This window comes from Bos indicus, chromosome 21 (genome assembly GCF_029378745.1).
Source record: "Bos indicus isolate NIAB-ARS_2022 breed Sahiwal x Tharparkar chromosome 21, NIAB-ARS_B.indTharparkar_mat_pri_1.0, whole genome shotgun sequence".
In the NCBI taxonomy this organism is placed as follows: Eukaryota; Metazoa; Chordata; class Mammalia; order Artiodactyla; family Bovidae; genus Bos; species Bos indicus.
This window is the reverse complement of record NC_091780.1, coordinates 33,396,021-33,412,071: the sequence shown is the minus strand read 5'-3', so window position 1 is coordinate 33,412,071 and position 16,051 is coordinate 33,396,021. Positions and strand designations below refer to the sequence as shown.

Genomic DNA, 16,051 nt, shown 5'->3' with positions numbered 1-16,051 from the left:
TCAGCTCCCGAGAATATCTATCTGAAGACCTGTCCTGCCAGTTTTTCCCTGAGCACAGAGTGCCTCATTTCTGCTTTCCACCCTGAACTCCTTCAGGGGTGTTGAAGGCCAGTGCTGTAGCAGCACATGCTTTAATCCTTATAGTTAGATAGGTAGATGGCAAGTGCCAATTTGTAGTTGACACTCCTCCTCCAGGAAGTGTTCCTTGATCCTTGTTCAACCCAGGTTAGGATAGGTGCCCTTCCAGTCACATTTCATGGCACTGACCACACTGGGCAGGGAACGTCGCTTTATTTTCCTGATCCGTCTGAACTTCTGGTAGGTGAAAACAATGCCTTGTTCGTCTTTGTAGCCCAGGAGGCCTGGTACAGAATACTCAGTTAATGTTTCCTTGAGTGCATGATCAAATGAATGAGACAAAGACAGAATGAATGAACAGAGGACAAGAGTTGTTAGGTCGCTCAGGCGTGTCCAACTCTTTGGTACACCATGAACTGCAGAATGCCAGGCTTCCCTGTCCTTCACTATCTCCTGGAGTTTGCTCAAACTCATGTTCATTTAGTCGGTGATGTCATCCAACCGTCTCATCCTCTGTCACCCTCTTCTCCTCCTGCGCTCAATCTTTCCCAGCATCAGGGGCTCTTTCAATGTGCCAGCTCTTCTTATAAGACAAGAGGGGAGATTGTAAACTCTCCAGGGCAGGCACCCCCACTACCTTCTGGTACCCTGATCCCCAGTGCCTAGCACAATGTCTGGCAGAATCAATGACCAGGGTCAAGTACCCTTTACCTCTTCCCAGAGCCCCAGCCCGACCATTCCTCTAGTCTCCGTGGTGCTAGCAGACAAGACACCGGTCTCCGCCAGCCGCCGCACAAAGCACGGCGGAACCTGATCGTGCCTACTCTTGTTCCCCGTCACTACAGATGTACAGTCTTGTCTTTCTCCCTGAAGGGAGTCGCCCAGGACAGGGGTTCTCCTGGCCCTGTCCGTATAGGGTACTAGGAAAGCTTTTTCCGTGAGGGCATCGCTGGCTCTGGGGCCCCCTCCAGAAAACAATCCCCAGGCGGCGCCACGGCGGCGTTCCGCCGGGGCGGTGGCGGGGCGGGGAAGCGGGAGCGGGGGTCTGCGGGTTTCCGCGCACCCTTCCTCCACCTCCCGGGTCCCGGCTCTGGCGCTCTCCTTGTAGCCCCGCACGTGGCAAACACTCAGAGTTTTCCTCACTTGCGTCACGGAAAAGGCAAGAGGGTGACGGAGCCCGGGAGGCTAGGCGGCGGCTGGAGAGCTCCCCCGCGCGGCGCTTGAGCCCCTCGGGGCGAGAGGTGTCTCTCTGAGAGCTCGGACAGGCTGCGGGGGTGCGGATGCCCTAGGGTCTGGCCCCGGAGGCTGCCTCTCGTCCGCGATCGATCGTCTCCTTGCTCTCGCATCCCGATCTCCCCGCGAGTGAGTGAAGGCGCCCGCCACAACAGAAAAGAGAGGAGTAGGCGGGAGCCAGGCTGCTGCGTCCCAGGCCCGCGGGAGGGCGGAGCCCGGCCGTCCCTGGCCAGCCAGGACGCAAGGAAGTGCCGCGGAGTTTGCCCAATTCCCCAGCCTGCTTTTCCTTCTCCCTCCCTCTCCCCACCCCTCAACCCCCCCTCCCCTTCACCCGCCGGCTATTCCCTCCTTCCTCGGGACGCCACCTCCCGGAATCGCCTTTTTTTCTGTTGTTTTGGATCTGGCTTCTCGCTGGCGGCGCCGAGGAGCCGCGAACGCTAGAGAAGAACGCGGGCTCGGGGCGCAGCCCGCCGCCCACCGGCGGGATCCCGCAGGGCAGAGCGGAGGACGGACGGACAGGCGGCGGGACTGACTGCCGGCCGCACGGTCAGCTCTCCGAGCTCACTCTCCAAACTCCTGTTGAGTGTGTGCGTGCACGCGAGGGGTGCGGGGTCTACGTCCGGCGAGCCGGGGCGGGTTACCAAAGGATTACCTTTGGACGAGGGTCCTTGGACTCGGATCAGGGTCATCTTCAGGCTCAGAAACTGCTGAGGAATTAGACAAACAAAAGAGGCCACTCAGTTAGTGGCCAAGAGTCGTCCGAGCGCCTCGTCGCGTCCCCTCCTTTCCCCCGGGTTGGGGCTGGCCGCTTGGGGGCGGGGAGAGGGCACCCGAGCCGGCTGGGGGCTGGGGGCCGGGCCGGGCCGCCGGGTCGCAGAGTTGGCCGGCCTGTTGTGTAAGCCTTAGTCCTTGTTTTCCCGGCCTGGCTTGTTGTGAAGCCGGACACATCCACCCCTGGATTCGATTCAGGAGGCTGCCGCTTTTCTCCTTGCCCCTCTTGGATTTTCTGGATTTTTAAAAACCCAGTGGTCCAGGAAGAGGAGGAGGAAGGAGGAAGGAGATCTGCAGAGGAATGTGAGAGCCTCCCGAGGCCCAGGCTGGAGGAGCCAGAAGGAGCTGGGAGCCAGAGCTGCCGGAGTTTCTGGGACGGTGGTTTCCGAGTGATTCTCTTCTATTTTAGAACATTGTTCCAGCGGAGAGTGTCGAATTCTTGCCTGCTCAGGGCTGGTTTTCTCCGAGTCATTTGACTTTTCTTCTAGGAGTGGGAGGAGAGACTCTCCCCTGCAGGGGCTGCGGAAGGAAGGGAGGAAGACCAGGGACATGAGCCGGCCCGGCTCACAGGCGAGTGCGGGCAGACCTGGTAGGGCCGATTCTGGGCCGTGGACATTGCTTTGAAGAGAGGGAGGCTGGATACCTTCTGTGGGTGCTCAGACCCCACAGTAAGGGCTGAGAGACTGAGGGCTGTTGCTCGTGCATCCTTGGACACCCTAACAAGTGTCCTCAGTTCTGGGTGGGACTCTCCTCATCGTCTCTACCACTGGCCCAGACATGGCACTCAAAGGGCGAGCCCTTTATGACTTCCGCAGCGAGAACAAGGAGGAGATCAGCATCTGGCAGGACGAGGACCTGGTCATCTTCAGTGAGACCTCGCTGGATGGCTGGCTGCAGGGCCAGAACAGCCGTGGGGAGACTGGGCTCTTCCCTGCCTCTTACGTGGAGATCCTCCGTTCTGACACCGGCTCCAACCATGCCAACTACTCCAGCAGCCCCGCAGGCTCTCTGGGCACCCAGGTGAGCTTATATGACAGCTCCAACACTTCCAGGAGTGGCGGCGGCAGTGGCTTTCTGTCAAACCAGGGTAGTTTCGAGGAGGACGATGACGATGACTGGGATGACTGGGATGACGGATGCACGGTGGTGGAGGAGCCACGGGCCGGTGGGCTGGGCACCAATGGGCACCCTCCGCTCAACCTCTCCTACCCTGGTGCCTACCCCAGCCAACACATGGCCTTCCGGCCCAAGCCACCCCTGGAGCGGCAGGACAGCCTGGCATCTGCCAAGAGAGGCAGCGTGGTGGGGCGCAACCTCAACCGCTTCTCGTGCTTCGTGCGCTCTGGCGTGGAGGCCTTCATCCTGGGTGACGTGCCCATGATGGCCAAGATCGCTGAGACATACTCCATTGAAATGGGCCCTCACGGCCCCCAGTGGAAGGCCAACCCCCATCCGTTTTCGTGCTCCGTGGAGGACCCAACCAAACAGACCAAATTCAAGGGCATCAAAAGCTACATCTCCTACAAGCTCACACCCACCCACGCCAGCTCACCTGTCTACCGGCGCTACAAACACTTCGACTGGCTCTACAACCGCCTGCTGCACAAATTCACTGTCATTTCGGTGCCCCACCTCCCAGAGAAGCAGGCCACAGGTCGCTTTGAGGAGGACTTTATTGAGAAGCGGAAGCGGCGGCTCATCCTCTGGATGGACCACATGACCAGCCACCCTGTGCTGTCCCAGTATGAGGGTTTCCAGCATTTCCTCAGCTGCCTGGATGACAAGCAGTGGAAGATGGGCAAACGCCGGGCTGAGAAGGATGAGATGGTGGGCGCCAGCTTCCTGCTCACCTTCCAGATCCCCACAGAGCACCAGGACCTGCAGGACGTGGAGGACCGCGTGGACACCTTCAAAGCCTTCAGCAAGAAGATGGACGACAGCGTCCTGCAGCTCAGCACGGTGGCCTCAGAGCTGGTGCGCAAGCATGTGGGGGGCTTCCGCAAGGAATTCCAGAAGCTGGGCAATGCCTTCCAGGCCATCAGCCATGCCTTCCAGATGGACCCCCCCTTCAGCTCCGAGGCCCTCAACAGCGCCATCTCTCACACGGGCCGAACCTATGAAATGGTTGGTGAAATGTTCGCTGAGCAGCCCAAGAATGACCTCTTCCGGATGCTCGACACACTGTCTCTCTACCAGGGACTGCTCTCCAACTTCCCCGACATCATTCACCTGCAGAAAGGTAAGAGCCAGTGTGGGCTGGAGACTCTGACAGCGTCTGCGCTCTGCAGGGCACAGGGGCTATGAGGATGGCCTAGATGGAGCAGAGCGGCTCAGCTAGTCTTTCGGTCTCTGTCTCATCCGTTCATTCAGCAAGGGTGTTGAGCACCTAGCAGATGACAGGTGCTATTCTAGGTACAGGGATATTTATGGGCAGGGCTGGTCCCTGTCCTCATGGAGTTCACTGTTTACCTTCTTGTCTGTTCATTCATTCACTCACTCACTCATTCATTCATTCATTCATTTTCTCTGTTTCTGTCTCATTTACTCATTTACCCATTATACATCGAGTCCTCCAAGTTATTAGGCTGGGTTCTGGGAACACAGAGCTGACCAGGGCCCAGGCCTTGCCCTTGAGGAGCCCACAGGCTTGTGGGGGACATGGACACAGACCCAGATAACGAGAGCACAGAGCGTACCTATCAGAGCATAACGCTTGTCAGCAGCTCACCTCCCTGCCTTTGCAACTTCAGAGACTGTTCTCATGGCTACACATCCTATCTGTGAGCTTCCTCCCTATCTGTGTTCAGGAGGGTTGGCTCTCCCCATTTTGCAGATGAACAAGCTGTGTCCACACAAGGGTGGCTGCACAAGGAGTCCATGGCCTAGCTGGGACTGTCCCTTCCTTTTGCACCTCCCCAAGGACACATGCATTTTGGCCACCTCCCAAGCTCAGCTGTGTGTTCAGTTCTCACGGTCTCCTCCCTAGGGGAGGGACAGGATGGGTCCCTGTTACTGTGGGGCTATCAAGGAACTGCCAGGGAAGTGACTCATAGCCGGGTCACCGAGGGGCACCCGGACTGGGCTGAAGGAGAAACCGGGGGTCCAGGGCACTGCCCACATGGTCCATCCGATTCCCCCTTCCTGAGCCTGGCTTCTCTTCTTGCCTGAGCACTGAGTCAGGAGCTGACCGGCAGGTGGCTGAGTCTTGTGGACTACAGGCAGGGCAGGAGGGAGGTGTGGTCCTCCCCAGGGCTGCTTGGTAACTCAGGAAGAACGTCTGCAGGGCGTGGGGCTGGCTCCCAGGCCCCTGAGCCCTGAGGTCAGGCCTGGCTTGGTGGAGAGTTTTCCTCTGGGCGGGGCCAGGAAGCCGGCTCTGCACTGAGCCTGGGGGACAGCAAACATCACCGCCCTACCCTGGTCACTGCTCGTAAACCAGCCTTGTTTTCCTTTTGTTGTTGTTGTTCAGTCACTATCAGACTATTCAGTCTGATTCTTTGCAACCCCATGGACTACAGCACGCCGGGCTTGCCTGTCCTGCTCTATCTACCGGAATTTGCTCAGACTCATGTCCATTGAGTCAGTGATGCCATCCAACCATCTTTAGGAAGTTAACTTCTAGAACTTCTCCAGCTTCCAGACTCTTTTCTCCCCTTACTGTCTCTTCTTCCTCCTTCTCCTCTCTGTTCTTTTTTTCCTTCTCCACATTCCTCTCTTCCTCCTTCCCTTCTTTCAGCTTCAGGAGACATGACCTGAGTTCTGGTCCTGGCTCTGCCCCCAATTTGCTGTGTGTCCCTGGGCAGTGCCTTCCTCTCTCTGGGCATTAGTTCCTCAGTCTGTAACACAGAGTGGACACTGTGAGCTCTCAGGCCTTCAGGGGGGTGGGGTGGGGAAGAGAGTCCTGGGGAGGGTCTGGTCGAGGACAGAACGATGCCTTAGTTTCGGCTCTGAGTTCTGGGCAGGGACAGGGCAGGGGTGGTGGCTGGGGCCGGCTGGCCCACTGGGGCAAGTGTCGCCTTAAGTAGAGCCACGCTCTGCTGCTCTAGGGCCTGGGAAAGCTGGTTGAACCAGCTCCTCGGATGGCGTGTTCCTGTGTGGGCAGCAGGAGAAAGGTGAGCAGGGGCAGTGATGAAATAGCTGCCACATGTGTGGCTGGGGACCCTCCATCTAGGACAGAGCTAGGGGCAGGAAGGCAACCCTGGATTCAGGGCTCCCAGGCTCCCATTAGAGCAGGAGGGATAAAGGCAGTCTGGCCTTTCTGGCCCTGGATCAGGGGCACAGAGCTGAGAGGGCCACTTCTGAGTTTCCACTGGAGGCTAAGATGAGGGGTCAGTGGTCCTCTGGGGGTGATGTATTCAACTTCAGACAGATGCCACATCCACCTTCCCTTACCCAGAGGACCCCTCCCCATTTGGCCAAGGGCTTTGGGGCTTACTATTCCACTTTCTAGGCTCTGTACCACCACTCCCAGCCCTGTATGGGGCAGGTACTACAGTGGTTAGGGAGCGGGGCTGGACTCTGGCTGAGACAGAGTTGGGCCGGCTTTGGGGAGCCACAGCCTGCTATGGGGAGAAGAAGTCCCATGGTGGCCCTGTGGATAGAGACCTTTCACAGAGGGAGGAGCAGGAAAGTTGGGCCCTGGGTGCCCAGGATGCTGTCAGCCTGTTCATACACTTTCTAAAGCATGGCGTGCATGTGGGAGAGGCTTTGGAAGGAAGGAGACAGGAGGCCTGGTAGGGTTTAGGAGACCAGAATTTGGACAAATGTTGTCTTTGAGGTGACCCTGATTGAATTTCCTCCCCTGAGAAAGCTTAGGAAAATGGGCCATGGAACCCATTTGGTGCAGAGGTGAAGCCTATCAGCCTTGTCTGCCCACCAGCCCAGTCCCTGGAGCTCAGTCCAGGGGTTTCTCCTAAAGGGAGAAGGGTAACCATGTGATTAATCATTCAAACCAAGGCAGTCTTTTGGGGGGAAAAGAGAGCCTTGATAATAGTTAATCTGGGACAGCAAGGGGAAACAGTGGCTGTCCAGGGCCCCTGCCTGAGAGCCAGCCAGGGCAGGACTCTGTCCTAAGACTCGTCACAAACCACGGAGGTCAGTGTGGGTCCCCCCATTCTCCGATGAGGGGCAGTGAGGTGGGCTGATCATCAGAGCAGGATTGGAGCCCCAGTGTCTCTAACTCCACAGCCAGGTTGTAGCCACTGTGCCAGACAGATGGGAGAGGGGGCTCCCTAAGGGGTGGATGCCTGGGGTAGATGAGCCAGAGGGGAAGGACCAGGGAGGGAGTTGGTGCTCTCGCACCAACTCAGCTGGCATCCTCTGTGGAGGATGGACGGAGGCCCTCCAGAAGGCAGGCCCTGGACCACACAGCATGCATGGAGGGGTCACAGTGCTCACAGGTTGGCCAAGGCAAAGTGGCCCTTGCAGGACCAAGTTCTACCCTGGGGGAATAGGTGGGTCTAGCCTCTGTGCTCTGGGCCATCACAAGCTCTCCTTCTGCCTCCCCTCCTAGGCTCCCAGGAACAGAGAATCATATGGCCCTGAGCCACCACCAGCTGGGTCTTGGCTGTGACTGAAAAGCAGTTTGCACCTAGCTGCACATAGCTTCTGGAGCTCTTATCCTGGAGCTCCTGGAGCTCCATCCCAAGTACTTTAAACATATTAGTTCAATTAAACCTCTGCTCTAATTAGAGGGCGAGGACCATCATGATCCCATTTTACTGATGTGGAAACTCTAAAGTGCTATACTGCCCTGAGCAGCTGTCAGCAGCATCGTATGTAGTCCAGCCTGTCCTGTTTACAGTGGGGAGACCTGCAGTCCTTGTTGGAGGTGACACAGTGGACTAGGACCCAGACCTCCTGCCCTCAACCTAGGGTAGGGACAAGGTGGATTCAGGGGGAGTTTAGGGAATATGCCTGAGACCCTGGGGATCTGAAACTCCAACCTTCCCGTCCCTGTTCCTGGGATCCGGTCTATAGGACAACTGCCATGGCAGGAGGTGCCCGGGCTCCTCAGCTCTCATGGTGAGTCCTAGGTGGAATGTGGTGGGGTGAGGGGGGACTGGCCCAAGCCCTGACTCCCGGTTTGTCTCTGGGGTGCGTTAGTGTTAGCTGGTACCAGTCCCACATCTGAGTCACAGGGTGGAGGGTGACAGAGAGCAGGGTGGGGCCTCCTCTGGCCCCCAGAGCCTTCGCCCCCCATCCCTGGCTCCCTGCCTGTCTGTGGATACCTAGCAATTGCAATAGATTCATTCCTATATCTGGGCCTCGATTTCCTTCCTCTAAGGCCATGGGCTTGTGCTTACTCGCTCAGTCAGGTCTGACACTTTGTGACCCCATGGACTTTGTAACCCACCAGACTCCTCTGTCCATGGGATTCTCCAGGCAAGAATACTGGAGTGGGTAACCATTCCCTTCTCCAGGGGATCTTCCTAACCCAGGGATCGAACCTAGGTCTCCTGCATTGCAGGTGGATTCTTTACCATTTGAGCCACCAGGGAAGCCCAAGGCCATGGGCTATTTAAGGCCTTAAATAGCTTCTTAAATGCAGGTCCATCCCCACTGCACCCAGACTTTCTCAGGAAGGTGGAATCCAGGCTGATATGTTTCCTTTGCTGAAGCCTAACTCTAGTTTCTTTGTCCAGCTATTTTCTACCTTTCTTCTTCTGGTTCTTTCTACCTCTTGGGACCTTCTCAAATTCCTGAGTCCATTGTCTGGACGCCTCACGTATGTGCCTGGAGGACTTGGCCTGGGCCCCCTGCAGTAGAAGTGGTGTCCACTCCCCGCTCTGCAGGGCTCCCTCAGGGCCAGATATCCCACACTTTGTGGGCAGGAAGGAGGCTGGGAGCCCCTGGACAAGTCCTTTCCCACCAGGGCCTGAGTTTCCTCTGAAGAGTACTGGCGTGGTGGTGGAGGTGAAGGTGGCCCTGGGGGTAGGGGCTGGACAGCTGTCCTCTAAGGCTGCTCTAGTTCTGAAGCCTCTCAGGGGGGTTTCGTCTTGGTCCCATGGTCAGTCCCTCTCCTTCTGCCCAGGTCTGGGCGATCAACCTAGGGAAGGGACACAATTTGGAAGAATCTGAATGAATCAATAAGGATGGAACAAGAGGCAAGAAGAGGTGGTTCAAGGAAGGTGCTGAAAGGGCTGAGCGGGCTGGGAGCTGGGCACTGCGGAGTTCTTTTGGGTGCTGTGTTGGCAGTCCTGGAAGTGTTGCAAATGTGAGTTGGCTTGCCCGAAATGCCACTATTTGCCGATTAGCACACACTTGCCGTCTTCCGTGGGTACTGCTCCTTCTAAAGGCAGGGTTATTTCCAGCACATAGTAAATGTTCAGTAAATGCGTCCTGAATGCAGCCAACAACTTGAGAGTAAACAGATTATGTTTCAAAGGTCCCTGAGAGGCTCCCCCTTAAGGAAGAGGTGAGAAGCATTAAAAACAAGCCTGTTACTCATGAGCGGTGGGTGCTTTTGAAGCACTCCGGGAGCATGCTGTCCTCTGTACCAAGCCTGCCCACCTCCACACTCTTCTTCACACTGTGGATTCCCTACAGCCCTGCGAGGAGTGCCTGCCAGGCACAGGCAGACTGCCTCCCCGGCTCAGCAACTGCCCACTGGCTTCAGCGCAGAATCAGTCAAGTGCCCGTTAATTCAGAACTGAAATCCTTTCACCAATTGCTTGTTGATTCACTCAGGTTCTTCCAAATTGGGTCCCTTCTGCAGGTTCATCCCCTGGTTCCCCGTCTGTCACCTGGTTATGACAATGGCCTGCTCTAGTCGCCTGGGGACTGGGGTGAGGAGGGAGCAGAGCCTATATGAGAGACGCACACAAAGGAAAACTCCAGGTGGTCTCTGTTTTAGAATCAGCAGTGTGATGGTGGCAGGGAGAAGGATGCTCCCTGTGGGAGTGGCACCTGATCAGAGCCTTGAATTATGCATAAGGATCTGGGAGGCAGAGAGAGAAAGGGTGCGTTTGATGAATATGGGGTCAGTGCAGAACAGGTGCAGGGGTCAACTCCCAGAGGGCCTCCCAGGCCAGGAGAACGGGGGACCTTGCTCTGCAGGCCAGAAGGAAGCCAGGGGAGACCTAGAGCTATGGGTGCCAGCTTGGCTGCTCTTCAGGTTCTATGGAGAACCTCTCAGAGGTTGGGACTGAAGTGGGGAGACCCGTGGGGGGCCTGTTGCAGCAGTCCAGTGAGATTGAATCTGTTTAGCAGACACATGTCAGAATCTGCGTGGGCTAGGCTTTGTTCTAGGTGCTAGAGACATTGAGCTCATACCTGGAGGGACGCAGTCAGAAAAACCACAGAGAGGTAAGAGCTGTGGTAGAGGGAAGCCCAGGACACCTGGGAGCAGGCGAGGCACCTGATGCAGTGGGACTGCCCAGAAGGCTTCCTGGAGAGGTGATATCTGAGCTGAATGGGGAACCAGCATGAGGGCTGATGAGGCCTGTGGTGGATGGGGACAGCCTGGTCGTAGAAGTCAGTACAGCTAACAGGGCTGTGACCAGTCAGGTGTACGCTGCTGGCAGTGCCTCATGTTTGGAGGGAAGATGGTACATCTGGCTTAGGACATGCTGAAGGTGAGGGTTCGGGGAACATCCCTGTGGAGACATCAAGTGGCTGGACCGTGGGTCTGGAGTCCAGGAGGGAGGACTGAGTTGAGCCGATGACGGTACTGTCTGCCCTCGAAGGGTCTCAGGGCGGGGTTAGGGAGCGAATGGGAGAGACCGGAGCCCTAACCGCCCTTGACCTCCGCTCTGCCTGTGCCAGGCGCCTTCGCCAAGGTGAAGGAGAGCCAGCGCATGAGTGACGAGGGCCGCATGGCGCAGGAGGAGGCTGATGGCATTCGCCGGCGCTGCCGCGTGGTGGGCTTTGCCCTGCAGGCCGAGATGAACCACTTCCACCAGCGCCGCGAGCTCGACTTCAAGCACATGATGCAGAACTACCTGCGCCAGCAGATCCTGTTCTACCAGCGGGTCGGCCAGCAGCTGGAGAAGACGCTGCGCATGTATGACAGCCTCTGACCGCTGGCCCAGGCCCTCGCCCCGCCCCCAGGGCCTTCCCACACCAGCAGTGCCTGGAGGGCGGGGAGTTGGGGGTGGCCTTTGGAGGAGTCATGAATATCCCTGGGAAAGTCCCCCACCCCTTAGAGCTGGGGGCACAGCAGGGATGGGAACGGGGCCAGGAGCCCTCCAGGCCCAGGCCTGGGCTGCTGGTCAGTCACTTGAGGCCAGGCCAGGGTCTTAGCTTCCCCGGAGCCTATAGCACATGCCCACCTGGCCACTTCCCCCTCATTCGTTCAGTAGACACGCAGGCCTGCTGCAGTCAGACACTGGGCATCCAGGGCTGTGACACGCCTGCTCTTGTACCCAGTTGAGGTGGGGGTCAGACGCAGAAACAGGCGGGGGCAATACAGAATGATCGATGGTAAGGAATGGGCTTCTGGAAGCTCGCGGAAGGGACCACTCGTTCTGCCGGTCAGGGATAACTCCATGGAGCAGGTGACATGTGAGCAGTGTGTCTTGAAAGATGACAAGGAACTGCCAGACAGTAAGTGGGGACAGTGAAGGGGGAAGGCATTCAGAGAAAGAAACACCTCTTCTCCTCTCCTTTGTCTTTCCCCAGCAAGTTTGGTGCCCCCTTGGTGTGTCCCCTTGTGTGACAGAGGGTGGGGATCTGCCTGGCTCCCATGGCCCTGGCCCTGCCCCGCTCCCCCCGACCCCACAGGAGGGGCTGCAGGCCAACTCCCTCCCGACTCCCCCTTCACCAGCTGAGCCCCCTCACCCCCTGGCTAGGGGACCATGCAGCATCTTTGCCCTGGGCTCAAGGTGCTGAGACAAGCCACAGACCCCAGGATTTTGGTGGTACCTGCCTGGAGGGGACACCCGCAGGTTACTGGGTATTTGAGTTCACCAGCCATCGCTCTCACACTCCTGGCAGGCTTGGACCTCCGGCTCCCAGGGGCCAGCTTACCCGTCGCCCCAGGGATCCCGGACCCACCTGCCCATCACCAGGCTCACTGTGATGCCATCCAGGTCCTGGTGGGATTGTGCTGTCTCCCACTAATGTTTACATCCTCAAGGGGGCTCTTCCCACACCCCCAGGTCGGGGTATGGTCAGAAACTGACAGATGCCACTGCTGGCCTTCCCAGGAGGTCATGGCTATTTCTGGCTGCTGCTGCTTCAATCTTCATTCTTTCTTGTTTTCTTGATAAACCTTTTCCAATTAAGATAACAAAAGTATGACTCCTTATTTGGATCCCGGGGCAGGGGATGAGGGTGGAGGGAAGGGTGGAGCCCTAGTTGTCCCTGGGAGCAGCTGGACCAGATTCTGAGGTCGTGATGGGCACAGCATTCACTCCAGAACCTCAAAAGTTGGTGGGGGGAGGGCAGTGCTGGTGGTCGGGGCTAGCTGGGGGCCTCTGGGTGGCCATGGACCCCAGCTCAATGCACACCCTTTCGAGACCTCACTCTCCTCTTTTCTCAAACGGGTGGAGTCCTGCCAGGGCTTTGGCCCTGCTGCTCTGTGATCCAGGACTGAGGGTCACATGAGGAAGGGACAGTCTAGACAGGGGGTTCATCTCCAGGAGGGCATATCCCAGCCTTGTCCCCAGGAAAGCCCAGTCCAGGGGAGGGGGTGGGACTCAGACCCTGTGTCCTTCCCTGGGCCGTCCAGTCCAGGGTGCCCAGACCTGCAGTGGCTTCCTGGTTGGAAACTGAGGTGGACCCCCAAGCTGTGCCCTTGGATGTATCCTAGGCAGGATGGACAGGAATCTGCACACAGGAAAGAGGAGGGCTGGAGGGTCAAGGTTCTCTTGGGGGCAGTGGAGACTGGGCGGAGGAAGGGAGGCTGGGGTCAGGGCATCAGGGGAGGCTTTGGCTGGGCTGGGGGCTGCGGGAGCTCACGGCAGTGAGATAGAATAAGGGGCGGCAGGTACAGCGGGTAGAGGCAGCAGAGGCTCCCTGATTGGGGCAGAGCGTCCTCAGAGGAACTTCTGGAATGGGCCCCTGGCCCTGGGTCAAAATTAGGTCAGATTTGGGACTTTCTGTGGAATTTTCCCCTCTCTCCTCCCTGTCCTCCTTTCATTTTCCAGCCCATCTGAGGCCCTTCCCACCCTTAACCTCTTCTCACTTCAACCTCTAGGCAGCCTTCTGCAGTGAGCTCTCTGACTATGGGGAGAGGCGAGAGTGAGGGGGTGGTCTTCCCAGGGCTCGTCTGTGTTGAGTGATGGGAATGCTCTTAACACCAGTGCCTGGAGAGTCCCCTGTTCATGCTTCCTGCCCTGGGAAGAGTGTCGCCTCTTGTGTCTCTTGAGAGGGGTGACCACCTCCCACACCTTCCGTCCTCAGGGTGAGGGGGCTTAGTCTGACACGTTTCTCAGGAGGGGCTGCACGCAGGAAAAGTATCGAGATGTGAAGTAAGGGAAGGGAAGGACGGGCCAAGCCTCTGAGGTCTCTAGGCTGGGACGGACGTCTGTGTGGTGGAAGCGGGGATGTCACAGCCCTTCTCTCTGTGAGGATCAGGGTGCTGGGGGAATTTGAGATTGATTTGGGCTGGCCAGCCTCTTTCAGCAAGGGCCGGGGGACCAGTGTGCGTGGGGGCCCAGTCTGGTGGTGGCTGGGGCTACTGGCCGGCCTTAGTCACACACCAGGCAGATGTTCCAGACTGAGCTGGGCCCAGCTGCCTCTAGTTTCCTCCCTTGGGAGGAGGGTGGAAAACAAGGCCTCTCTTTCTGCCCTGGGCAGCTACCAGGACCTGGAGGTGGGGGGCAGGGGACCCTGAGCCTGTCTTGGCCCAGCCCAGGGAAGGAGTCTGCTTTGTGGCCTCAAATGGGGGTTGGAGAATGGGGATGGCTCTGTGATCCTGCACCCTATTGCTTCCTGGGCACAGGAGGGCCATGGACCATGGGGCCACTGCTGGGCCACGGCTGTAGCAGAGCCAGGTCTGGTCACAGACACGGTTGCCCAACCCAAAGCAGATACAGCCACACAGCCTGCCCATGGGCACACAGGTCACACCTGGCTCCACACACACACACACACACACACTCGCATGGTCACATGCTGACACACCTGTACTCCTAGCCACAGTGCAGCAGTCACACATCCCCAGCCACGTCCACACTTGCCCACACCCACATGCACGTCGTCTCTCTCAGTCACTTTGTCACTCATGGCCCCACCATAGTCCTGTGCACGCAGGACTCACCCAGTGGCACACACACTCAAGCCATGCGTGGCCACAAAGTCGCACGTGCACGTAGCGAAGGTGTCACACACATAGATGCTCTTAGAGTCGGCCAGCATCACCTCCTGGGGGAACCAGTCCGGATCCTTCATTATCTGACACCACCAAGTGCAGTTCCTCGTTGCACAGACGGGAAACCTGTCTATATCACCCAGTGGGGATGGGGTATGCTCTGGGGTCAGAGACCAGTTCCCAGTAGGCTCTGTGGCCTGGCCTTGGCCACTCCTGGGCAGTTCCTGGGGCCAGACTGCCTCTGAAGGCCCCTGGCTGAACCCACTCAACTAAGCTCCAGGCATCTCACATCTAAGAGCCAGGATGTGGTGGGCAAGTCCCAGGCCTGGGCGGGAGGAACATTCCTGCACCATCTCCTCCCCAAGCCTGCAAGGACTGGGCCCGCCCTGCCTGCCCGCCCGCTGACTCAGGCCTCCAGGAGCCAAGCCGGCTTGGCTCCCTCACCCACCCCAACCCACCCCAACCTGCTTCCCCACCACTGCAGCTCTGATCCCTCTCTCTGCTGCTTGGGGCAAGAGGAGATGGTGAGGCCTTGGCAAAAAGACCATGAGGAAGCATAAAAATTCACCTCCCCCAGATATAGCTCAGAAGGGCTGATTGTGAAACCCTGCTCCGGGCTTTGGCAAAGCTTTTTTCCTTTGGTTTTGTTTGGTTAGTCAAACCCCAGTGCAGTCTAGTCTGTTTAAAAAGCAGTGTCTCACACGGTTGCGTCCTCCGTGGTCCACATGGCAGCCCTGGTAGGCAGTTATGCCATTTCACAGACAAAGAGGCTGAGGCTTGGCCTGAAAGAGGATGCGACCTGGCTAGGATCACACAGTGGGTCAGAGGTGCGGATAGACTTGAACCCAGCTCTCTGGCCTCATTCCCTAAAGTCACCTTGATTAACTCCAGAGGGGTTGGCAGATCTTAGCTCCAGAGGTGTGAAAGAATGGGAGGCTGGCAAACTAACTGCTGAAATGTGCAGGGACTGTGAGGGTGGGGTGAGTCCCGCCAGCCCCCCAGGGATGAAGAGGCTGAGGGTGGCATTGCACAGCGAGGTCTGCAGTGACTCAGGGTCTCCATTTACAAATGAACACGTGCGAGGGAACATCACTTCATTTTTCTGTAATGACCTGAATTTCCCTTTTGCTTTCTCGTTAACCCACCCAATAGAAAAGTAATCTGAAATCAATCTTGGGACCCTCCTTTCCCCAGGGAGGCATGTAAGTTTTGGGGTTGGCACGTTTGAAGACTCTAGGCAGGCCCCTGGCACTTTGAATTTTAGAAGCTGAATCCCTGATCCTATCACTCGTGTGAAATTTTGCCTGCATTCCTCATTAAAGGTCATTCATATATACTTACTTGAGTTGGGTTCAGTTAATTACTTGACAACGTGTTGTCGTGTAGATATTTAATTAAATTTTATTCATTTTGATTTTGTCTTTATTTTCTTCTGTTTTTTGGTGTTTTGCTACTTTTTGTCTACTTGGCTACAAACATGGCTGTGGACCCTGGCACTGGGCCTGTGTGCCCACCGTGGTCCCAGGTTAGACTGGACCTTCGGCTCATCCTCCCCAGTCTCCTGCCTTCCCACCACCTGCTCCTTTGATCCCACCCTTAAGCCTCCATGGGTCTGGCCCTTTTTCAGTTTGGGGCACTCCAGGTTCCTTCAATTGTCCCTGTGCCTCGTGGGCCTCAGGGAACCTCAAGGGGCTGGAAAATCATTCCATAGCCTCC

The 16,051-nt window shown here is 57.3% G+C and overlaps 1 protein-coding gene across 1 annotated transcript; it reads left to right on the top strand.

Annotated features, from left to right (window-relative positions):
• The first annotated feature begins 1,265 nt into the window (after positions 1–1,265).
• On the top strand, positions 1,266–15,749 carry SNX33 (sorting nexin 33). The gene is made up of 2 exons (XM_019983523.2): positions 1,266–4,321; positions 10,846–15,749. The coding sequence occupies exons 1-2, from the start codon at positions 2,860–2,862 to the stop codon at positions 11,097–11,099; spliced, it is 1,716 nt and encodes a 571-aa protein (XP_019839082.1). The 5' UTR covers positions 1,266–2,859; the 3' UTR covers positions 11,100–15,749.
• Positions 15,750–16,051: the final 302 nt, after the last annotated feature.